At 44.1% G+C, this 26,171-nt stretch overlaps 1 protein-coding gene across 7 annotated transcripts in view; it reads right to left on the bottom strand.

Moving 5' to 3' along the window:
• LOC144504323 (catenin alpha-2) overlaps nt 1-26,171 on the bottom strand; it is a 1,369,240-nt gene that overhangs the window by 668,793 nt on the left and 674,276 nt on the right. For all 7 annotated transcript variants that reach the window (XM_078229613.1, XM_078229524.1, XM_078229870.1 and 4 more), the window contains one exon: nt 816-896. In XM_078229613.1, coding sequence (XP_078085739.1) covers nt 816-896 — 81 coding nt within the window. The remainder of the gene's footprint in view (nt 1-815; nt 897-26,171) is intronic.

Below are 26,171 nucleotides of genomic sequence, written 5' to 3'. Positions count from 1 at the left end.
TAACACACACACACACACACACACACGTACAAAGATACACATGGTGGCACAGTTGTTGGCACTGCTGCCTCACAGTGCCAGGGACCCAGGTTCGATTCCAGGCTGGGGTCCTCTAGATATGGCACCCAAGGGAGGACAGAGACTTTATTGAAAGATTCAAGCAAAGTGTTCAGAAAAACACTTCTCCCAGTACTTCTCCCAGCCTACTCCCAGTACAGCTTAAAATAATTTTGTGGCGATGCGAACATTGTTGAATAATCATTTAGCTCCTTTTCTCGCTTGGCTCCCAGCACTCCCAGGTGGCATGTGGCAGGGCAAACCTTCCTCTATTGTATCTGACAGTGTGCCTTTGCCCAAATTATTGTGACTTTTCAATTCCCATGCTCGTGAACCTTCTGACCTCTGTGAGTGAGATGGTGTCTCAGTGCCAATTACTGTTAAGATCAGCAAGGCTTTGGTGCAGTGGAGATAGTAATCCTGTTTGCCTACAGACCAGGTCACTGAGGTTAAATGACAGAGCTTCAACCCTGTCCGTAACCCAGCTGCTTCAAACTGCTGGATCCCTCTGGAATATGGACAGAGTGCAAGAATAATTTAAAGAGGTTACACAGCCCTATAAATGCTACGTGGTGTTACAATGATGACTGCACTCTTTCACTTAAGCAGGAGATGGAGGAGGTTGGCATTGTAGCTAATAGCCCTTACCATTGTGAATGATATTTGAAATTAACTCGTACTTATCCCAATACTACACAAATACCAAATCCCCAAAATACAATGATTCAACTCTCACCACAAGATTCTAAACAACTTACCTGTCGCCGCAGATCCCTTGTTTTCTTTGTCATTTTTTCAATGGCAGCATTGAGTGGATCACCTTTTTCTTTTCTGCCGGTCTGAAAGAGAGAATAAGCTTCATTTAGAAATATGTTTGAAGAGTGAGACATTTAATTTATGAAAGGACCAACCTCATTGCCAGAAGTGAGTTATTATTTTGTCACCCATCCAGATGTGAAAGGGAACCTGGCAAATTGATCCAGAATTGTGTCAACTTGGAAAACATTGCCAGTCGGACACAAACCATACACGGGGAATTATTCTGTGTTAGTCGGCTATATATGGTTCAACATTTTCACATGGTTGCATCAATGTGAAGCTTCGGCCGAACCCGTATCTGAGGTCGCCATCACATATGTCAGATCAGCCTCTCTTGAAAGTCAGCCCACGGAAAGTGACTGGCCTGGAAGGGGTACCCGGACGAGCACTCAGATCCTGAATGGACCAGCTGGCGTGGTATTCATCTTTAACCTCTCTTTACACCAATTTGAGGTCTCTATCTGCTTCAGGAAGACGACCATCATCCCTGTTCCAAAGCCAGGTAGTGTGCCTTAACGACTATTGCCCGCTCTCTCTCACATCCATCATTATGAAATGCTTCAACAGGTTAGTCATGCCATGACTTAATTCCTGCCTCCCAGATTGCCTGGATCCACTACAGTTCACCGCCTATCACCGCAACAGGTCCACAGCAGACCCCATCTCCCTCGCCCTACATACAAACGTGAAACACCTGGATAACAAAGACAGCTACGTCAGATTCTTATTCATTGACTATAGCTCAGCCTTCAACACCACTATTTCTACGAAACTCATCTCCAAACTCTGTGGCCTGGGCCTCAGCATCTCTCTCTGTGACTGGATCCTAGACTTCCTAACGCACAGACTGAAATCAGTAAGGCTAGGCAACAACATCCGCTTCACGATCATCCTCAACACCAGTGCCCCACAAGGCTGTGTCCTCAGCCCCTTACTATACTCCTTGTACACTTATGACTGCGTGTCCAAATTCCTCTCCAACTCTATTTTCAAGTTTGCTGATGACACCACTGTATTGGATCAGATCTCAAACAATGATGAGACAGAGTACAGGAATGAGATAGAGAATCTGGTGAACTGGTGTGACCACAATAATCTCACCCTCAATGTCAGCAAAACGAAGGAGTTAGTCATCGACTTCAGAAAGCGTAGTGGAGGACATGCCCCTGTCTACATCAATGGGGATGAAGTGGAAATAGTCGATAGTTTCAAGTTTCTAGGTGTCCAGAACACCAACAACCTGTCTTGATCCCTCCATGCCGACACTACAGTTAGGAAAGCCCACCAATGACTCTACTTTCTCAGGAGGCTAAAGAAATTTGGCATGTCCGCTATGACTCTCACCAACTTTTACAGATGCACCATAGAAAGCATCCTTTCTTGTTGTATCAGTTTGGTATGGCTCCTGCTCTGTCCAAGACCACAAGGAACTACAAAAGGTCGTGAGTGAAGCCCAGTCCATCACGCAAACCAACCTCCCATCCACTGACTCTGCCTACACTTCCTGCTGCCTCGGAAAAGCAGCCGTCATAATCAAGGACCCCACTCACCCTGGACATACTCTCTTCCGCCTCCTTCCATCAGGAAAATGATACAAAAGTCCGAGGTCATGTATCAACTGACTCAAGAACAGCTTCTTCCCTGCTGCCATCAGACTTTTGAATGGACCTACCTCATATGAAGTTGATCTTTCTCTACATCCTAGTTATGACTGTAACACTACATTCTGCACCCTCACCTTTCCTTCTCTATGAAAGAGTATGTTTTGTCTGTATAGTGTACAAGAACAAAACTTTTCACTGTATCCCAATACATGTGACAATAATAAATCAAATAAAAAAAAGTTTCTTCTATGCTGTCCAGTAAATCATATTGCTACAAAGTCAGCGGCGGGATTTTCAAAGGCTGATGGGGTTGGGAGCTAAGGCAGATGTGCAATTTTATGCCTCCAGAGGCATGGAGGTTTGTAGGCACTCTCCAACTCCTGAGCCACTTTCAGGAATTGGACGTGGAATGGCTACCCACCTGCTCGTGGCTGATAGCTTGTTCAGGTTACTAAAAGACCAATGAAGTCAATTTGCCAATCAATCAGGATCCTCTTCTCCTGATTGGCTGGCATGGTGGCACAGTGGTTAACACTGCTGCCTCACAACGCCAAGGACCCTGGTTCAATTCCCAGCTTGGGTTGCTGTCTGTGTGGAGTTTGCATATTCTCCCCGTGTCTGCGTGTGTTTTCTCCGGGTGCTCCAGTTTCCTCCCACAGTCCAAAGATGTGCGGGTCAGGTTGATTCACCATGCTAAATTGACCCTTAGTCTCAAGAGGATTAACAAGGTAAATTTGTGGGGATACGGGAATAGGCCCGAGGTGGGACTGTGGTCAGTGCAGACTCGATGGGTCGAATGGCCTTCTTCTGCACTGTAGGAATTCTATGGTTCAAGAGTATACATTGTAGTTTTTGAAATTTGGCATTTTTGCATTTGTTCTGATGAGTGCAAGATGAAAGGCTTCAGCAGCTTATCTCTCAACTCTATACTGGCAAGTGATTGTATACACAGTAAGGAGTCTAACAACACCAGGTTAAAGTCCAACAGGTTTATTTGGCAGCAAACGCCACGAGCTTTCGGAGCGCTGCTCCTTCATTAGATGGAGTGGAAATCTGCTCTCTAACAGGGCACAGAGACACAAAATCAAGTTACAGAATACTGATTAGAATGCAAATCTCTGCAACCAACCAGGTCTTAAAGATACAGACAATGTGAGTGGAGGGAGCATTAAGCACAGGTTAAAGAGATGTGTATTGTCTCCAGACAGGACATGTGCTTAATGCTCCCTCCACTCACATTGTCTGTATCTTTAAGACCTGGTTGGCTGTAGAGATTCTCATTCTAATCAGTATTCTGTAACTTGATTTTGTGTCTCTGTATGCCCTGTTTGAGAGCAGATTTCCACTCCATCTGACGAAGGAGCAGCACTCCGAAAGCTAGTGGCGTTTGCTACCAAATAAACCTGTTGGACTTTAACCTGGTGTTGTTAGACTCCTTACTGTGTTTACCCCAGTCCAAAGCCGGCATTTCCACAAAGTGATTGTATATGCAGAGATAGGAGTGGCCAATAACAAAATGGTCTGACATTTTTTTGTGACACGAAATCAGATACACAACAGATACACAAAACGGCAAAGTCACTGTAGAGTGAGGGGCCGGTAATTGTAGCCCATTTTATCATCTGTGGTGACGTGCAAATATTTCTCAACCATTCCAAATGGTTGGGATTATAAATGTACCTGAAATGAGCAGTTGCTAACACATCACTAAAGATCCAATTATCTTAATCTTCAGAAGTTTAATATCATTGGAAGGTTAGATATTTATGTTTGCACTGGGATTTCTGCAACTAAAGTTTTTGAAGTTTAAAATTTATTTATTAGTGTCACAAGTAGGCTTACATTAACACTGCAGTGAAGTTACTGTGAAAATCCTCTAGATTCAAGCAAAATCTCATTTATTGAGAAACAATTTAATCCACGTTCCCAGAAACTGTGGAAGTGGGGAAAGAGGAAAGGATAAAGAGAGGTCAAAAGCAATAACTATCTTGAAGATACCTGTCACATGCAGTAAGCACTCCTTAGATTCAAATCTCTCCTTCAAATTAAAGTTATGCCCTCAAAGAATGCAGCAACTTTCCAGGAATGCGGATTTACCTACCGAACTTTGGTTTGCTGGGACTAAATGTCCAACCAACAATAACAGTGAGTAGATGAGTTTTTAACCAAGGTTTTTCTCATATAAAAACATTGTGTTGACAAAGCAAAATTATACCCTAGTCCTCCATGGAAGTGTAAGATGAAGGTTTGAATAGACCATTCTTAATAACCTTGCATTATCAGCCATGATCTTATTGAATGGCGGGGCAGGCTCGAGGGGCTAGATGGCCTACTCCATGAGGTTTCTTTTGTAAAATAAAGGCAGAACATGCTTCAGTTTCAATTAAGCACTGCAATTTCCTCCAGAATGTTTTTCATTTTTTTCAAGGGATGTGGGGGTTGCTGGTTGGGCCAGCACTTGCTGCGGAGAAGTTGTTTCCTCTTGTGAGAGTCTAGGGCTGGAGGGCATAATCTCAGAGTAAGAGGTTGCCCGTTTAAGACATAGATGAATTTGATCTCTCAGAGGGTCGTGATTTTGTGGAGTTCTTTACCGTAGAGGCCTGTAGAGGTTGGGATGAGATAGACAGAATTTTAATCAGCAAAGGAATCAAGGGTTATGGGGATAAGGTGGGAAAGTGGAGTTGAGGATTCCCATATCAGATCAGCCATGATCTCATTGAATGGTGGAGCAGGGTCAATGGGCCGAATGGCCTGCTTTTTGTTCCTCTCTTATGTCTAATTGCCTTGGAGGAGGTGGTGGTGAGCTGCCTTCTTTAACTTCTGCAGTCAGTGTGGTGTCGGTACACCCACAGTGTTGTTAGGGAGGGAGCTCCAGGATTTTGACGCAGCGACAGTGAAGGAATGACAATATAGTTCCAAGTCACAATGGTGAGTGATGTGAAAGGATCTTCCACATGATGGTGTTCCCACGCATGTGCTGTCCTTGTCTTTCTTGATGGTAGAGCTTGAGGGTTTGCTGTCGAAGGAGCGTTGGTGAGTTGCTGCAGTGCACGGTACACACTGCAGCCACAATGCATCAGTGGTGGAGGGAGTGAATGTTGAAGTTGGTGGAAGGGGTGCTAATCAAGTGAGCCGTCTTTTCCTGGAAGATTAGTGCTTGTTGGATTCTATGAAGCAAATCCACAAAATAAAGGGAATCACTGACCAGCAATGCAATTGTCAGGGCACAGGAAATATTGATGAAAGATGTAATAAACTTCACTTGAAACAATAAGTGGAGCATGTTTATATAGTCAGACTTTGAAGTCAGTTTTATCTTGTGCTGGTGCTGCCAACTCCCAACATGCAGATTCTTTACAGCCAATGGTATTAGCAGGCTGCAAAAGCAGTTTAAACACACCTTATGTTAATAATGAATCATAGAGTCATAGAAATCATAGAAACCCTACAGTGCAGAAAGAGGCCATTCGGCCCATCGAGTTTGCACCGACCACAATCCCACCCAGGCCCTATCCCCATATCCCCACATATTTTACCCGCTAATCTCTCTAACCTACGCATCCCGGGACACTAAGGGGCAATTTAGCATGGCCAATTAACCTAACCCACACATCTTTGGACAGTGGGAGGAAACCGGAGCACCCGGAGGAAACCCACACAGACACGGGGAGAATGTGCAAACTCCACACAGACAGTGACCCAAGCCGTGAATCGAACCCAGGTCCCTGGAGCGGTGAAGCAGCAGTGCTAACTACTGTGCTAATGCCTCTAGTTTTACCTTGGTCTCATAAACTAACACTAACAGAACACAATGGGTAGGATTATACAGTCTCACTCGAGACCGGAAATACGTGCCCCAGGACAATGGAGATTTCCGTTGTCGGACCCTCCGATTCCGTGGCGGGTGAGGCGGTAGAGTTCCGGCCAATGCGACAGCTCACATTGGGGGGCACAATGCAAATGTTCCGAACAGCTCAATCCACCTGTCTACACTGTCTACACTCCCCGCTGCCTCGGCAAAGCAGACCCCATGCACCCCGGACTTTCTCTCTTCCACCTTCTTCTTTCGGGAAAAAGATACAAAAGTCTGAGGTCACATACCAACCGACTCAAGAACAGCTTCTTCCCTGCTGCTGTCAGACTTTTGAATGGACCTTGCATTAAGTTGATCTTTCTCTACACCCTAGCTATGACTGTAACACTACATTCTGCACTCTCTCCTTTCCTTCTCTGCGTAAGGTATGCTTTGTCTGTGTAGTGCGCAAGAAACAATACTTTTCACTGTATGTTAATACATGTGACAATAATAAATCAAATCAAATCAAAAACCTGAGGGGCTGTTTTAACATTAACAAAGGGGTTAACTCCAAGAACATTTACCCTCTGTACTGGGAAAGGCACTTTGTCAATGCACTGCTGGGGCTGCACAACAGGGACAGGAGAGCAGGGGACTGCAGCCTGGCAACAGGACGTGTGTGCGTGTGTGCGCATGTGTGTGTATGTGTGTATGTGTGTGTGTGATGCTGAATGTTGCCTTGGACCGCTAAGGTTGTGATTAGAGACCGAACTGCTGTTCCAGTCATAGATTCTCTCTGTCCATGCTTGCTATTTTACTTCCCCAGTCACAGATTTCCCAACCTTGTTGCTCCTCCAATTATACAGTCTGTCTCTGGAGGAGCAGCAGAGGTTAGAGAGAAAGAAAATCCATGATTGGGAGAACTAAAACAGCAAGCAAGGGAGAGATAGAATCAATGACTGACTGGAAAAGCAGCTCTGTCTCTCCCATGCTCACTGCTCCTCCAATTACAATTCTGCTGGTCCCACTCTCGCAGACAAGGGTTGAGATTTTTTGGGAAGACCTTTTCCACCACCAAAGGTTGGAATTTTTATCTAAAATGGTGGGTTTCCAAAATGGCATTGTCAGAAATCTGCCAAACGGCAGAAACTTCTCATCTCCGTACACATAAACTAGGCATCCGAACAAAACAGGGGGGGTGGCACGGTGGCATAGTGGTTAGCACTGCTGCGTCACAGCTCCAGGGACCCAGGTTCGATTCCTGGCTTGGGTCACTGTTTGTGTGGAGTTTGCACATTCTCCTGCCTGGGTTTCCTCCGGGTGCTCCAGTTTCCTCCCACAGCCCCAGGGTTAGGTGGAATGGCCATGCTAAATTCTCCCTCAGTGTTTCCAAACAGGCAGTGGAGTGTGGTGTCTAGGGGATTTTCACAGTAACTTCAACACAGTGTTAATGTAAGCCTACTTGTGACACTAATAAATAAACCTAAACTTTTTAGAAGTCCATTTTTCCACTTCGTTTCCAAGGCTAATGCTGTAGAAACATTCATCATTAACGCTTCCAGGATTTTTAATGATGTTCATCATTGTAAATAAGTACAGAAGGAGGCCATTTGGCCCATTATTCTTGTGCCAGCTCTTTGGTTTGATTTGATTTGATTTGATGTGATGTCTTTCCCTCAATTATTTATTCAATTTCCTTTTGAAAGTTACAATTCAATCTGCTTACATCACCCTTTCAAGCAGTGCACTCCAGGTCAGAACAACTTGCTGCGTGAAATAAAGCTGCCTCATGTTTCCTCTGGTTAACTTTCCAATCACCTATGATGCTATAACTATGTCAGCATTACATTCGGTACATAACTATCATACTTTAGCTGTTTGCCATGATTAGTCTAAGAGAACAGTAAAATTAATTCATTTCAATCTCAAAGTATTAAATTATTATAATTGGGAACGTCGAGACTAAGGGCATACATGAAGAAAAGGGTTGATTTATTTGCTGAAGGTAAAACTGAGGGTGTGTGTGGTAAAATGAAACTGCCTCTTTGAACAAACTGCAATTGCTAAGGGTATTGACTTATGTGTTATTTTTAAAACAACCATGGTGCAGTCGCAACCTGGAGGAAAGCAGCAGCCCCCAAAGAGAATATTGCTTGCGTTATATCTGTCTCACACTGTGCGCAGTAAACACTGTTTCCAAAGAGCCTCTGTAATTCCAGGCACATCATTTCTGCTTTATCTCCAAACCAGAAAAATGCACAACTTTGCCTCCATCTTCCAGTCCCAAAGGTAATGGCTTTCCGTCATTCCAAATCTACCCTCATGCAAACAATATATTCCCTGCTAGACTATAGCTCGGGGAAGATTAAAAATCAATGCCGAGGTTGGTACACTTTTTTGCACATCGATGCCCAGCTTAATGTTAAATCTATGCCTCAAGGCCAAAGGAATTAATATCAGACGAAATTATTCATACACAATTTTTAAAAAAAATATTTGTGGCAAGAAATGTTGATCACATGCTGTAGAATGTGAAAAGCAAAAGTTGCTGATGAGATTTCCTTTTAATACCTGGGCAAGGGCAGAAGATGAGCCGGATTTGCTCCTTTTCTCGGTCATTCGAGAAAATCAAGGCATGACCCTGCCCAATTTGTTACCAATTATCAGGGATTTTTTCCACTTTTGTTCACAGAGAGCTGCGAAGGATCCTGATTACTGATAGAGTTACATGACCGCTGGTCGAAAGGCTGGCTAAGTGCAAGCGATTCCGTGTACACATCGGCAGAAAACTAGCCATTCCAAACACAGCTGTCACGATACTCCTTTCAGGGCAATACTTCTTTCAGGCATCTCAGATAGAATCATAGCCATAAAGTCACAAAGGTTTACAGCATGGAAACAGGTCCTTCAGCCCAACTTTTCCATGCCGCCCTTTTTCTTAACCACTAAGCTAGTCCCAATTGTCCACCTTTGGCCCATATCCCTCCATACCCATTTTACCTATGTAATTGTCGAAATGCTTTTTAAAAGACAAAATTGTACCTGCCTCTACTACTCCCTCTGGCAGCTTGTTCCAGACACTCACCACCCTCTGCGTGAAAAAATTGTCTCTCTGGACCCTTTTGTATCTCTCTCCTCTCAGCTTAAACGTATGCCTTCTAATTATAGACTCCCCTACAACAGGGGATAGTACAAGTTACAGAAAAGCTCAATATTCCAGCTACCAAGCACAGGAATTGCCTTTTATAAGAACATTAGAGTGGGCCATGTGGCCCCATGACCTCTTTAGCCATTCAGTAAGACAACAGCCAAATTTCTACATCAGTTCCACTTTCCCACCTCATGCCTAAATCCCTTGATTCCACAAAATAATCTATTGGCATTAACACCTGGTGTAAATTCTCTCTATAAAGTTGTCATTAGGGCTGGAGGCATGGAATTACCTCTATTAACGTGTATAATAGTATCTCGACCTCAGTATCTTTGTTTCTTCTCTCAGCTGTAGTTAAGCAGCAAATATGTTGTCTGTGTGAGGGTACTGAGTAGAAATGGAACAACAATTGCCATTGCTTTCCACATTGCCATGACTCTGGTGGAGTAGGTTCCAAAATCTCGCAAGACGCTCGTTTTTCTAAGGACTTCCTACAAAGTCTACCTACCTATCAGATTACATATCTGACTTCATTTAAAATTGTACACACCTCCTGCATTCGAATGATGCGACGTTGCACATATTAACCTCCAATTACTGCATAATTTTCTTGCAGATAACAGCTGAATCAGGACGGAGCCATATGAAACAGCACTGAAGCTCATGGAATGTTAAGCTTTGCGCCCATAGCCACTTTAAACTGGAGTGTCCTCAATCTTTTACACTTGGTCAAAAGTTTATTTGACCAAAGCAGTCATCCCCAATGAACTATCCAGATGCTCGGGTTGCAGTGGTGAGCTTTTGCTAATGATGACCTCTTGGGGGTATTCATTACATTGCACCTATATTCTAAGGTGCATGGGCACCCATGCTGATGGGAATCCAGTGTCAGTTACCTGACTGGCAGCAGTCAGTGGTCAGCTACTGAAGACACTGTCACAGTTCTGCTTCTTCTGCTGCTCAGTTTAAATTCAGTCAGGTGACTGACCCTTCAGATGTAAGGCCTATGACCAACAGTTAATTATGGTCACACAGGTATGTCTTTGGTATACCAACCAAATAAACTAACTCAAATTAACTTAGGGACAACTTAAAAGGGGCAGCTCCCCAAAAGGAGGGGGAACAGCCCGAACAAAAAACAGAGTCCAAAGGAAACTTAAAACATTAAATCAAAAGGTGATTATCAGGGTCGATAATACATCCCAGCCCCTGCGGTGCTCAGCGGGCACGGAAGGCATCAACTGCGCCCGTGGACACCGCATGCTCCCTCTTCAGGGACACCTGGCCGCGAATATAGCCACGGTAGAGGATCAGACAGTTAGGATGGACAACCCCATTGATCGCCTGCTGCCTGGGCCTATTGATGACGCGCCTCATCAGGTCCAGGAGCAGATGCACGAGAAGGTCGCCATCCCGACCCGCCCCTCTCCGCACCAGATGCCCATAGATCAGGAGTGTGGGACTGAAGTGCAAACAAAACATCAGTAAAAGGTTTTTGAGAAAAATCAAAAAGGGAGTGCAGCCCATAACCCAAAACGTAGACATGGTCCACTGACTCCACAAGACCGCAGAAGGGGCAAGCTTGGGAGCCCGTGAACCGGAAAAACCTATGGTTGTACGGTACTGCTGCGTGCAGCACCCTCCACTCTGGGTCCCCAAGATAATTGGGGGAGATCCCTCCGTAGAGGGACCTCCACTGGGGACCTCCGCCACCCGGTGGCAACAAGGCCCGCCAAGGTGTAATGGTCACACAGGTACGCCCTGCTCTGCTGTGGCAATGAGATAATTGAAGTTAACAGCCAATCATAGCCACAAGCCTAAAAAAACGTGTCTATTGTGATTTCCAGCCCCATTCTTTATTCTACCCCACTCAATGCCTTGAGCCATCATTGGCCCTTTTCCAGTGACAGTCTGATTGTGCAGCACGTTTGTGCTGATATTATGTTCAGGCTTATGTGAATGATTTTGCATGGATACATCAGCGTAAAATAAACCTGCACAATGTCCTGTATGTTCTGACAATACCGTCCCGAGTAGAAACTCCAGGTTATTGTCCCATATGTACGAAGACCATGCTGCTGGCTCATGTTAATAAGCTGACATTGCTTCACAAATGGGAGCAAAGAACTTACTTTTCAACCAGGCTCCTAGCAAAGATCATCGTGCAAGGTTCAGAGATTGGTATCTAATGGCAGGCAGCAAAATGCTCTTTATATAAACACTGCCATTGCAAGATAGAAATTAAACTATCCCTGTTTGAAAGCAGAGAGAAATTTGGATTGTCACGGTTATTGTTTTGGACTGTCCAAAGGTTTGGACTTTTTGAAGGTATTAAAAGTCTGGCCAGCCCAGAGGCTTCTGTGCACTGAGAAAGATGGAGCTAGTATTGATGTGGCCATTTGCAATCCCATGACATCTCAAAGTGCTTACCAGCTAATGAGATACTTTGAAGTATAGTCACTGCTGCAATTTTGCTTGAAGTAGAATGTAGGAAGAAGAAAACAAAAAGTATAAAGAACCAATGACACAGGTCATGACTGACAATGAAAATAATGTTATATAAACCAAAGAAAATGCAAATCTTCAATGAGTCAGACATCAGTTGAACCATGTTCAAGTTATAAAGTCGTACAGAGCAGAAAGGCACTTCAGCCCATCAAGTCTGCACTAACACTAATTACCACTAAAGTCATGCTAATCCCATTTTCCAGCAATTGCCCCATATCCTTGAATGTTATGATATTTTAAGTGCTCATCCAAATATTTTTTAAAGGGTATAAGGTTTCCAGCCTCCACTACTTTCCCAGTGTGATGATACTGTGCTATTTTGATATAGTTTAAGGTGGGGCTGCTTTGAGAGGTAGTGTTGATTTGTCTGGGAAAACATGCAGCTCAAATGCTGAGAATTAAGGATGATTGATTTTAGCTAGGAATGTGTTACTTTGTGGAGTTAATTGACCTTAATTGGCTGCTGTGTTGCCTCCCAGGTGCCAGGATCTGTGGTGTCTCGGATCGTGTTTTCGGGATCCTTAAGGGAGAGGGGGACCAGCCCCAAGTCGTGGTTCACATTGGCACCCAAGACATAGGTAGGAAAAGGGATGGGGATGTAAGGTAGAAATTCAGGGAGTTAGGGTGGAAGCTTAGGGCTAGAACAAACAAAGTTGTTTTCTCTGGTTTGTTACCTGTGCCACGTGATAGCGAGGAGAGGAATAGTGAGAGAGAGCAATTGAACACATGGCTACAGGGATGGTGCAGGAGGGAGGGATTCAGATACCTGGACAATTGGGGCTCATTCTGGGGTAGGTAGGACCTCTACAAACAGGATGGTCTGCACCTGAACCAGAGGGGTACCAATATCCTGGGGGGAAATTTGCTACTGCTCTTCGGGAGGGTTTAAACTAATTCAGTAGGGGGATGGGAACCTGAATTGTAGCCCCAGTGTACAGGAGGTTGAGAGTAGTGAGGTCATGGATAAGGTTTCAACATCGCGGGAGTGTACCGGCAGGCAGGAAGGTGGTTGGAAGTGTGTATACTTCAATGCCAGGAGCATCCGGAATAAGGTGGGTGAACTTGCAGCATGGGTTGGTATCTGGGACTTCGATGTTGTGGCCACCACGGAGACATGGATAGAGCAGGGACAGGAATGGTTGCTGCAGGTTCCGGGATTGAGATGTTTCAGTCAGAGCAGGGAAGGTGGTAAAAGAGGGGGAGGTGTGGCATTGTTAGTCAAGGACAGTATTACGGTGGCAGAAAGGACGTTTGATGAGGACTCGTCTACTGAGGTAGTATGGGCTGAGGTTAGAAACAGGAAAGGAGAGGTCACCCTGTTGGGAGTTTTCGATAGACCTCCGAAAAGTTCCAGAGATATAGAGGAAAGGATTGCAAAGATGATTCTGGATAGGAGTGAAAGTAACAGGGTAGTTGTTATGGGGGACTTAAAATTTGCAAATATTGACTGGAAAAGCTATAGTTCGAGTACTTTAAAGGGGTCAGTTTTTGTCCAATGTGTGCAGGAGGGTTTCCTGACACAGTATGTCGATAGGCCAACAAGAGGCGAGGCTACAATGGATTTGGTACTGGGTAATGAACCAGACCAGGTGTTAGATTTGGAGGTAGGTGAGCACTTTGGTGATAGTGACCACAATTCGGTTACGTTTACTTTAGTGATGGAAAGGGATAGGTATATACCGAAGGGCAAGAGTTATAGCTGGGGGAAAGGAAATTATGGTGCGATTAGGTGAGATTTAGGATGCATAGGTTGGGGAAGGAAACTGCAGGGGATGGGCACAATTGAAATGTGGAGCTTGTTCAAGGAACAGCTACTGCGTGTCCTTGATAAGTATGTACCTGTCAGGCAGGGAGGAAGTGGTCAAGCGAGGGAACCGTGGTTTACAAAAGGCGTTGAATCTCTTGTGAAGAGGAAGAAGGAGACTTATGTAAAGATAAGACGTGAAGGCTCAGTTAGGGCGCTTGAGAGTTACAAGTTAGCCAGGAAGGACCTAAAGAGAGAGTTAAGAAGAGCCAGGAGGAGACATGAGAAGTCTTTGGCAGGTCGGATCAAAGAAAACCCTGAAGCTTTCTATAGGTATGTCAGGAATAAAAGAGTGACAAGGGTAAGATTAAGGCCAGTCAAGGACAGTAGTGGGAAGTTGTGCGTGGAGTCCGAAGAGATAAGAGATAGGACAAATGTTTTTCGTCAGTATTCATGCAGGAAAAAGACAATCTTGTCGAGGAGAATACTGAGATACAGGCTATTAGACTAGAAGGGATTGAGGTTCATAAGGAGGAGGTGTTACCAATTCTGGAAAGTGTGAAAATAGATAAGTCCCCTGGGATTTATCCTAGGATTCTCTGAGAGGCTAGGGAGAAGATTGCAGAGCCTTTGGCTTTGATCTTTATGTCGTCATTGACTATAGGAATAGTGCCAGAAGACTGGAGGATAGTAAAAGTTGTCCCCTTGTTCAAGAAGGGGAGTAGAGACAAACCTGGTAATTATAGACCAGTGAGCCTTACTTCTGTTGTGGGCAACGTTTTGGAAAAGATTATAAGAGATAGGATTTATAATCACCTAGAAGGGAATAATTTGATTAGGGATAGTCAACACGGTTTTGTGAAGGGTAGGTCGTGCCTCACAGGCCTTATTGAGTTCTTTGAGAAGGTGACCAAAGAGGTGGATGAGGGTAAAGCAGTTGATGTGGTGTATATGGATTTCAGTAAAGCCTTTGATAAGGTTCCCCACGGTAAGCTATTGCAGAAAATACAGAGGCATGGGATTGAGGGTGATTTAGCGGTTTGGATCAGGAATTGGCTAGCTGTCAGAAGACAGAGGGTGGTGGTTGTGGTGAACCATAGATGGTTACCACTATGGGTACTGATATATATGTTACTCTTGTTACTGTTGGGGTTAGGGTTGGGGTGTTCCACCTGTTAGCATTGTTCTGTGGTACACTCCGTTTGGCTCCGCCTTCCTATAGGAGTATAAAGGTCACTGCACTTCCTAGTGACCCTCAGTCTGGGACAGTATTGTTAAGCAGTGTGCTCTATTCTTGTTGCGAATAAAGCCTTTATTTCCTGAGTACGATCTAGCCTCTCGAGTGAATTAATCGTGCATCAGTGGTTGATGGGAAATGTTCATCCTGGAGTTCAGTTACTAGTGGTGTACCGCAAGGATCTGTTTTGGGGCCACTGCTGTTTGTCATTTTTATAAATGACTTGGATGAGGGCATAGAAGGATGGGCTAGTAAATTTGCGGATGACACTGAAGTTGGTGGAGTTGTGGACAGTGCGGAAGGTTGTTGCAGGTTACAGAGGGACATAGGTAAGCTGCAGAGCTGGGCTGAGAGGTGGCAAATGGAGTTTAATGCGGAAAAGCGTGAGGTGATTCACTTTGGAAGGAGTAACAGGAATACAGAGTACTGGGCTAATGGTAAGATATTTGGTCGTGTGGATGAACAGAGAGATCTTGGTGTCCATGTGCATAGATCCGTGAAAGTTGGCACCCAGGTTGATAGGGTTGTTAAGAAGGCGTACGGAGTGTTAGTTTTTATTGGTAGAGGGATTGAGTTTCGGAGCCAGGAGGTCATGTTGCAGTTGTACAAAACTCTGGTGCGGCCGCACTTGGAGTATTGCTTACAGTTCTGGTCGCCGCATTATAGGAAGGATGTGGAAGCATTGGAAAGGGTGCAGAGGAGATTTACCAGGATGTTGCCTGGTACGGTGGGAATGTCTTATGAGGAAAGGCTGAGGGACTTGAGGTTGTTTTTGTTAGAGAGAAAAAGGTTAAGAGGTGACTTAATAGAGGCATACAAGATGATCAGAGGATTAGACAGGGTGGATAGTGAGAGCCAATTGCCTCGCATGGTGATAGCTAGCACGAGGGGACATAGCTTTAAATTGAGGGGTGATAGATATAGGACAGATGTCAGAGGTAGGTTCTTTACTCAGAGAGTAGTAACGGCGTGGAATGCCCTGCTTGCAGCAGTAGTGGACTCGCCAACATTAAGGGCATATGGGTGATATTGGAATAACGTAGGTTAGATGGGCTTTAAATTGGTTTCACTGGTCGGCGCAACATCGAGGGCCGAAGGGCCTGAACTGCGCTGTAATGTTCTATGTTCTATTTTGCTTATTTATGTTCTCCTGGGATTTTAGACTCGGTGTGCAGAGTCATGTGTGTTTTGATTGGGTTGATTGACAGGGACAGAATCATGTGGTTAATTGGAGGAGCTAAACGTGCAGAAAAAAAAAAGTTTCATTTTCATTTTGAAATAAAGAGCAGTTGCTCTCAGGAGCTGATAGAAGAAAGAAGTGTCTTTCTTTCTTGAAGTCCAAGACTGTTAACCTCAGTCACAAGCAAGTACGCCTATGGTTCTGCTAACTAATTTTAAAGAGGTGTTTAAATCTATAAGAGAAATAATGCTTGATTGGAACTAACTGTTGATAGGCTTGTCATGTTTAAGTATTGTTCAATTTTTAAAGGCTAAGTTAATTGATTTGTTATAGTTAAACTTCGTTGTTAAATAAAGTTTGTTTTGGAAGAAGTTCCTTAGTTTCTCAGTAGAATCGCACCTCGTGTGAAACACCCTATCCTCATATTAATGCCAAAATATAAAACTGTTGGGGTCTAGCCTGGCTTCATAGTATATCATGGGGTTTCTGATCTGGTAGCCTCACACCAGGCAGTGCATTCCAGATTCCCACCAATCTCTGAGTGTTTTTTTCTCTCAAATCTCCTCTGAATCTTCTGCCCCTTACACTAAAACTATGCCCCTTTGTGATTGTCCCCTCAACAAAACAGAACAGTTACTTCCTATTCATCCAGTCCAAACCCCTTATAATCTTCTACACCTCAATCATGTCCCCCCTCAGCCTTCTCTGCTCTACAGAAAACAATCCAAGCCTATCCAGTCTCTCCCGATAGTTCAAATATTCCAACCCAGGCAACATCCTGCTAAATCTTCTCTGTACCCCTTCGAGTGAAATCACATCCTTCCTACAGTGAGGTGACCAGAACTGCAGACAGTACTCCAGCTGTGGTCTAACCAATGGCTGTACAGCTGCAACATAACCTCCCTGCCCTTATACTCTATGCCATGACTGATAAAGCCAAATGTCCCATATGCCTTCTTAACTACCCTAGTCACTCGCTCGCTGCTTTCAGGGATCTGTGAATAAGCACCCCAAGATCCATCTGTTCCTCTGAGCTTCCTAGTGTCCTGCCATGCATTAAACAGACCCATGTCTTGTTACTTCTTCCAAAGTGCATCACCTCGTACTTATCAGGGTTAAATACCATCTGTCACTGCTCTGCCCATCTGACCAATCCATCTATATCTTTCTGTGACCTATGACCTTCTTCTTCACTATTAACCAATTTTGTTGTCACCTACAAACTTACTTATCATTCCCCTCACATTCTCATCTATATCATTTCTGTATATAATAAACAATAAGGGACTCAGTACTCATCCTTGTGGCACACCATTGGACACCTTCCTCCAGTAACAAACATCCTTCTACCACTACTCTTTGTGTCCTATTACTAAGTCAGTCTCTGATCCATCTCGCCAGGTTTCCCTGAATTCCATGTGCTTCAACCTGATCGCTTAGTCTCCCATGTGGGATCTTGTAAAGCTTTGCTAAAATCCATATAAATTACATCAACTGCACTTCCCTCATCCACACACTCGATCACATTTTTGAAAAATTCTATCAAATTTGTTAGCCATGACCTCCCTCTGACAAAGCCAAGGTGACTAACCTGAACCAAACTATGCCTTTCCAATTGGAGATTAATTCTCTCCTTAATAATTTTCTCCAATAGTTTCCCTACCACTGACGTGAGACTCACTTGTCTGTAATTTCTTGGATAATCTCTACCACCCTTCTTGAAACGTGGAACCACATTCGCCATCCTCCAGTCCTCTGGCACTTCTCCCATGAAGAGTTTTACCAACACCAGGTTAAAGTCCAACAGGTTTATTTGGCAGCAAATTTGGTATTTGCTACCAAATAAACCTGTTGGACTTTAACCTGGTGTTGTTAAAACTCTTCCTGTGTTTACCCCAGTCCAACGCCGGCATCTCCACATCATGACTTCTCCCATGGCCAGAGAGGAATTAAAATTTTCCTGACCTCTCACAGCAGCCTGGGATTCAATTCATCTGAGCCTGGGTATTAGTCCATTTTTAAGCCTGTCAAAGCCCCTAGTACCTCCTCACTTCAAATGTCAAACTGCTCAAGGTCCTCACAGTCCCTTTTTCTGAGTGATCTACACCCTCCTCTTCCTGAGTGAAGACCAATGAGAAGTATTCATTTAACACCCTTCCAATGTCCTTCAGCTACGCACACAGATTTCCTCCTTGGTCTCTAATGGGCCCTACTGTTTCCCTGGTGAACCTCTTCCCTGTAATGTGTTTAAAGCATATCTTTGCATTCTCCCTAATCCTGATCGCAAGTCCTTTTTCATGCTCCCTTTTTTGCTCTTCTAATTGCTTTCTTAAGTTTCCTCTTGCACTTCCGATATTTCCCTGGGGCCACAGCTGAATTGCTCCTTTTGGACTTGCTAAAAGCCTTTCTCTTCTTCACAGAATCATAGAATAGAAGGAGGCCACCTGGCCCTTCGAGCCTGCACCAACAACAATCCCACCCAGGCCCCATCCCTTTATAAATTTCTCCAATAGTCTCCCTACCACTCCTTATCCAGCCCTGAATTGTCCCAGACATCCATGGTTCCCTGAACTTATTGCTCCTACATTTCCCCCTATAGGGAACATGTTGGATCTGTACTCTCCCATTTTCCTTTTTGAAAGCACCTCCCCCGCACCACTCCGCTGCAGGTTTTCCCATAAGGAGCTGTTCCCAGCACATGTGAATTGTTATGTTCTGTCATTATTTAATCCAATTTCACAGTAACTTAATGCAGAGATTCAAGTCTTTCCTTTCTTTAGATTAAGTGAAAAATACATAGCAAAAAATTCAGGATACATGGTCATCACTGTACAGCTTATTTCTACAGCTTTTGTATGGGATTACAATTGACTAATCAATTGTGAAACAATGCTAAACTCAGATTATTACTGGCACTGAGTGCCCCTTGTTGATCTATTAATGCTCTGTTGCAACATTCTTCATAAGGAAAGCTATGTAATCCATCAATATCCAAAAGCAGTGACTGTTGCCAGGGTTACATCTGTGACCATTTTTTCGTGAAACAGCAAAGTCATCACACAGCCAAAAACATGAATTTAGGATAAGAGTTTGCTGTATATTAATCTATGGTATGGATAATTCAAATAAAGTCACATTAGATCTTGTTTAAAATACAGATTTATTTATTTTCATGGGGGAAATGTCACAATGTGTAAAGACCTTAAGACCATAAGACATAGGAGCAGAATTAGGCCACTCGGCCCATCATGTCTGCTCCGCCATTCAATCATGGCTGATATTTTTCTTATCCCCATTCTCCTGCCTTTTCCCCATAACCCCTGATCCCCTTATTAATCAAGAACCTATCTATCTCTGTCTTAAAATGTGCGGGTTAGGTTGATTGGCCAGGTTAAAAATTGCCCCTTCGAGTCCTGGGATGCGTAGGTTAGAGGGATTAGCGGGTAAATATGTGGGGGTAGGGCCTGGGTGGGCTTGTGGTCGGTGCAGACTCGATGGGCCGAATGGCCTCCTTCTGCACTGTAGGGATTCTATGATTTCTATGATAAAGATACTCAATGACCTGGCCTCCACAGCTTTCTGCAGCAAAGGGTTCCACAGATCCACCACTCTCTGGCTGAAGAAATTCCTCCTCATCTCTGTTTTAAAGGAATATCCCTTTAGTATGAGGTTATGCCCTCTGGTTCTAGTTTTTCCTACTAGTGGAAACATCCTCTCCACGTCCACTCTATCCAGGCCTCACAGTATCCAATAAGTTTCAATAAGATCCCCCCTTATCCTTCTAAACTCCAACGAGGACAACCCAGAGTCCTCAACTATTCCTCATACAACAAGCTCTTCATTCCAGGGATCATTCTTGTGAACCTCCTCTGGATCCTTTTAAAGGCCAGCACATCGTTCCTTAGGTATAGGGCCCAAAACTGCTCACAATACTCCAAATGGGGTCTGGCCGGAGCCTTATACAGTCTCAGAAGTACATCCCTGCTCTTGTATTCCAGCCCTTTCGATATGAATGCTAACATTGCATTTGCCTTCCTAACTGCCGACTGAACCCGCACATTAACCTTAAGAGAATCTTGAACAATGACTCCCAAGTCCCTTTATGTTTATGATTTCCTAAGCATTTTCCCATTTAGAAAATAGTCTATGCCTCCATTCCTCCTTCCAAAGTCCATAACCTCACAATTTTCCACCTTGTATTCCATCTGCCACTGCTTAGCCCACTCTCCTAACCTGTCCAAGTCCTTCTGCAGCCCCCCTGCTTCCTCAATACTACCTGTCCCTCGATAAAACTTTGTATCATCTGCAAACTTAGCAACACTAAATGTATTTATCTAACACATTTAGTATTGCCACAAAAGGAGACGGCAAATTCAGAGATAAAACAGGACACGGATGTCTGAGATGATGCCTTGAACATATGTCTTTCAAATTTTGATGTTCGTTTTAAATGAAATATATTAACGTCTGTGTTTAGAAAAAAATCAGTTGAGATTCAGTTGCTCTTATCATTGAACCAGACACATGTCCGGCTTGGCTTTTCACAAGAATAATCCAAATCTAATCCACTGCTCTCTTCTCCTTTCACATACCTTTGCTTGCTTTTCTTCAGATATTTCTCCAACTTCCTTTTAAAAGTTGCCATTGTCTACACTGCATCCCATGGCAAATCATTCAATGAACTAATAACTCTCCATCAGGTCATTGGGCTGTTTTTTTGCGGAGTTGGGGAGATACGGGTGAAACATAAACAGAGATCCAGAAAGTCTTGGGGAGAGCTTAATATTTAACTGGGAAAAAATTTACAGAGAACCGAGACGGACCTATTAAACAGCCCAACAGGGCACCCCTGTGCCTTGGTCGATCTGCATCTGGGTATGGAAGCCTCTAAAGGAATCATTTGCAGCATCTAAAACAAGACATGGACTACTTGGGTACCTTCTTCAAAAAGTCAGCACACATAATGAGCTGAGTGACCCCTTGAGCTGAAAGATTCTCTGATTCCAAGATTTGGCATGGGAATTGTTTATTGGTTGGATTGACAATCAGTTGGTGTATGCAAGCTTGTCTTTGTTTAGCCAAAACCGCGCACACATGTATCTAGAACAATACACACACACTCATATATAGCTCACAGCAGTTATTGTAGAACAAGACTCCAGCGTAATTACTTTCCAACCATTACATGTGCGGCCAGGTTAAATGGCCATGCTGAATTGTCCCTTAATCAAGGGGTTACGTGACATTATGGGGATAGGGTCTGGGTGGGATTGTTGTCGCTACAGGCTCGATAGGCTGAATGGCCTCCTTCTGCATTGTAGGAATTCTACGAACCAGTGTTTGATCCAACTGTTTATACAACAGTGTTACTTGTAACCACAGAATGAGATGGAGCAGAGCAGGAAGCCTGAAAGGCCGATTGCACCTGCGCTGACTCTTTGAAAGAGATACCCAATGAGTATGTTCCAGATCCATGACTAATCAAAGCATTAAAAGAATGTTCATCTCCCCCTGAATCTATAGAATCTTCTTTTGCCGTCCTATCAGGAGGTACATTGCAGATCGTAACAACTCTTTTCCTACAGAACAGCTGTGTGCAAACATGATGATATCAGAACCAGAGGACACACGAGTGCCAGCAGAATGACATGTTTACTTATGTCTCTGGAGGATCCAGCGAGAAAGAAAAGGGTCTTCCGGGCCCCTTCAGCTTCAAGAAATCTGGTGCCTTCAGCTCCACGAGACCCAAGCAAAGCAGCTGGCACCACAGGAATAGAGAGAAATAGCTTTAGCAGCACAAACTTACTCCTGCAGGTAGTTCACCATTTGAATACTGCTCCATTCTGAAAACTGGACTTGGCAACATCAACCGGCTTCATCAAATTATTGTGTAGCTGCATATAATCATGCAAAAGCTACAAAGTAAATAATCAGTGACCAGAGCATTTAATATATAATTCTTCACATTCTGACTCACTGTAAATACTGAGCATTCTGACGTATTCCACAATTTGGAGAGCCACTTTATATCATAAAAACATAAGATAAATAATCGCAATTCCCATCAGGTGCGTCTATGAGTTACAATCCAATATCAGTGGCTGGGAAGATAATTATAAAGTCAAGATATATCAAAGATAAGCGATGCTTCTTATGATTGGTTGGCCAGGAAAGTCCCTGGTGAGAATGCACAAAGCTCTCTGGCTGCAGAGTGAGGGGCTGTAAAATTCCTCGGATGGCCTTCGGGCTCCTGCCTGCTCCGACCTCTCCACACTTTCAGGTGGGATAGGTGAGGCCTAGGTTAGCACACCCACCCTGCTCAAATTGAGGCCTTTAAATGACCAATTATTGACAATTTAAGGGCCGTTTCACAACCAGCCTCAGGCTGGTGGGAAGGTTACAGGGGCAGGTGGAAAGTCCAGAAATTGACCCTTCCTGGGCCTCATGCGTGACAGGGAGGGAGGGAGCACCACCGTCAGCAACCTCCTTTACCATCTGGAGCCCCATCCCACAAGATCTGATTCTTGCGGACACTCCCTCACCCCCCCGCCTAGTCACTCCCCCTCCAAGTATCTCCACCAACACCCTCCTCCACACTCACCTGTGCCCACTGATTCTCTGAAGCTCTGGCATCCCACTGGTGTCTTCCGCCTTGAAAACTGATGCAAAGTAAATATTCAGTTCCTCTGCCATTGCTTTGTTTCCTATTATTACTTCTCCAGCCTCATTTTCCAGTGGTCCAATGTCTATTTTTCCCTCTGTCTTACCTTTAATATTTTGAAAAAAAAAACTCTTCCTATCTTTTTTTATATTAGTAACTAGCTTACACTCATATTTCATCATCTCCCCCCTTATTACTTTTTTAGTTGTCCTCTGCTCGCTTTTAAAGGCTTCCTAATCCTCTGGCTTCCCACTAATCCTTGCCACTTTGTATGCTTTTTCTTTTTTTTTTGCTGCCCTTGACTTCCCTCGTCAGCCAGGGATGCCTCGTCCTCCCCTGAGCATGTTTCCTCCTCCTTGGGATGAATTTCTGTTGTGCCTCCCGAATAACCCCAAAAACTCCTGCCACTGCTATTCCACTGTCTTCCCTGGTAGGCTCCCTTTCCAATCAACTCTGACCAGCTCCTCCCTCATGTCTTTTTAGTTACCTTTATTTCATTGTAATATTGTTACATCTGATTCCAGCTTCTCCCTCTCAAACTGCAGGGTAAATTCTATCATACTGTTGTCATTGCTCCCTAAGGTTCCTTCACCTTAAGTTCCCCAATCGAGTCTGCGTCATTACACAAAGTGGAGATGCCGGCGTTGGACTAGGGTAAATTGTGTGGCTTTTGCTACCAAATAAACCTGTTGGACTTTAACCTGGTGTTGTTAAACTTCTTACTGTCATTACACAAATCCAGTATTGCCTGTTCCCTCGTCGGATCTGTCACAAGCTGCTCCAAAAAACCATCTCTTAGACATTCCACAAGTTCCTTTTCTTGCGATCCACTACCTACCTGATTTTCCCAGTCCACCTGCATATTGAAGTCCCCCATGATTATTGTAATATTGCCTTTTTTATATGCCTTTTCTATCTCCTGATTTATTTTCTGCCCCACATCCTGACTACTGCTAGGGGACCTGTACATAACTCTCATTAGGGTCTTTTTACCTTTGCGATTCCTCAACTCAACCCACAGAGATTCTATGCCTTCTGATCCTGTATCGCTTCTTGCTATTGATTTAACTTCATTCCTTACTAACAATGCAACCCCGCCCCCTTTGCCCATCTGCCCGTCCTTTCGATAGGACACATATCCTTGGATATTTAGATCCCAGCCCTGACCCCTTGCAGCCACGTCTCTGTGATGCCCACAACATCGTACCGACCAATTTCAATGTGCGCAACAAACTCATTTAGCTTGTTCCATATACTGCGCACATTTAGGTACAACCCCCTCAGTCCTGCATTGACCACCTCCCTTCTCATACTTGTCACTTTTTTTGCTCTGCCTGAGGTTAGATTCCTGCCACCTTCTATGCTCTCTGTTCTATTACGTGGTCTGGAAACTTTACTAACCTCTCCTGAGTCCTCAGTTCCATTAACCTGCCCTTCTATCCTCTCCTTTAACTTTGATTTTTTAATTCTCCATACAACTGAACCCTTCCCCCCACTATTTAGTTTAAAGCCCTACCTACAACCCTCGTTATACAATTTGCCAGGACTCTGGTCCCAGCACGATTCAGATGAAGACCATCCCGTCGGAACAGGTCCCCTCTTCCCCAATACTGGTGCCAATGTCCCATGAATTCAAACCCATTCCACCCACACCAATCTTTGAGCTAGGCATTTACCTCCTCAATTTTATTGACCGTGTGGCAATTAGCTCATGGCTCAGGTAGTGATCCAGAGATTATTACCTTTTTGGTTCTGCTTTTTAATTTAGCTCCTAGCTGTTCTCCCTCAGCAGAACCTTTGTTCCTTTCTACCTATGTCATTGGTACCTACGTGGACCAAGACAATCGGATCTTTACCCTTGCACTCCAAGTTCCTCTGCAGCCCAGATGAGCTATCCCGAACCCGAGCACCAGGCAGGCAAAACAACCTTCGGGATTCTCGATCCTGGTCACAGAGAACTGTGTCAATGCCCCCAACTATACTATCCCCAATTACGACTACATTTCTTTTTTCTCCCGCCAATTGAATGGCTCCCTGTACCATGGTGCCATGGTCAGTTTGCTCATCCTCCCTGCAGTACCCGTTTCCGTCCACACAGGGAGCAAGAATCTCGAACCTGTTGGACAAGTTCAGGGACTGAGACTCCTGCAACCGTACCTGTCCTGTTGCAAAGCAGGGTCTGCTGGAGTTGGCAAAACGTGTGACTAAATGAATTGTTTGAGATACTCATGCGCGCACAAACCTGACTCCAATTAATTGTAAAACGCACAGCATTCTAATGAAGGGTGTGATTTACAAAAGTACAAATCATTGCTGTGCTGGCAAATCTGTTTTATTGGTCAGGCATATACTCTATTCATAACATAGATGCTCCAACGCTCACTTCCACTACAGTAGTAGGAAGATGGGGAAAAAAATGTCTAAGCCTGAAAGAAACATAAGGAAATATGCAACAAGAGTATTATTTTCAACCCTTGTACCGAATCCAATGTGTACCAGGAGAAGGGAAGATAATAACTGCAGAAAAATAATACAAGAATATTATGAAAATCTTTCTCCATACCATAGATACTTGACTGAAGACTGCAAGATGTCAAGAGAGTGTTCTTAAATTCCAACTGATTAGGTACTTAGAACATTGATAACTAAGTGGATAAATGTACCATTCAGTGTGGTACTATTATGCACAGTAAACCAGCCCATGCTGCTATCTCTTGCCTATGCTTCATCAGCTTAACTCGACTGCAATAGAAAGATGACAACTGGCCTCACCACTCTTCAGCAGGGAAGGGAAAGTTGTCCAAAGTTACTGCAACTTGTTCACTTCACCCTAACTCACTGCCAGAAAGCATAAGGAAGATCAGGTCGGCCAAGTGGGTTAAATAGCTGGCAGTGCAAACACTCGCAGTTTGAATGAATGACTGAGAGGGCTCTGCCACCTGTGCAGCCACAGGAAAAAAGTATTTTGTGGTCATAGAGAGAGGGGTGGAAGAAAACAGAACATATGCAGTATCTTTGTGCAGAGCAAGATTCCATAAACAGCGATGAGCTGAATGGCTAGTTAATATGTCTCTGGGGTGCTGGTTGTGGTATCAGCATTGACCAGGACACTGGAAGAAATCCCCTGCTCATCTTCAACCAAATCACCAGTTTTAGAACTTATTTCAACAGGGTAGTTCCAAAACTGCAGCATTAAGGTCTCATCCTAAAGTTTAAAGTTTATTCATTAGTGTCACAAGTAGGCTTATATTTGCGCTGCAATGAAGTTACTATGCAAATCCCCTAGCCGCCACACTCCGGTGCCTGTTCGGGTACACATTTCCAAAGATGTGTGGGTTAGGTTGATTGGCCATGTTAAATTGACCCTAGTATCAGGGGGATTAGCAGGGTAAATATGTGGGGTTACGGGAAAAG

Source organism: Mustelus asterias, chromosome 1, assembly GCF_964213995.1.
Source record: "Mustelus asterias chromosome 1, sMusAst1.hap1.1, whole genome shotgun sequence".
In the NCBI taxonomy this organism is placed as follows: domain Eukaryota; kingdom Metazoa; phylum Chordata; class Chondrichthyes; order Carcharhiniformes; family Triakidae; genus Mustelus; species Mustelus asterias.
The sequence above is the reverse complement of the archived record's forward strand: the minus strand, read 5'-3'. Positions and strand labels throughout refer to the sequence as shown.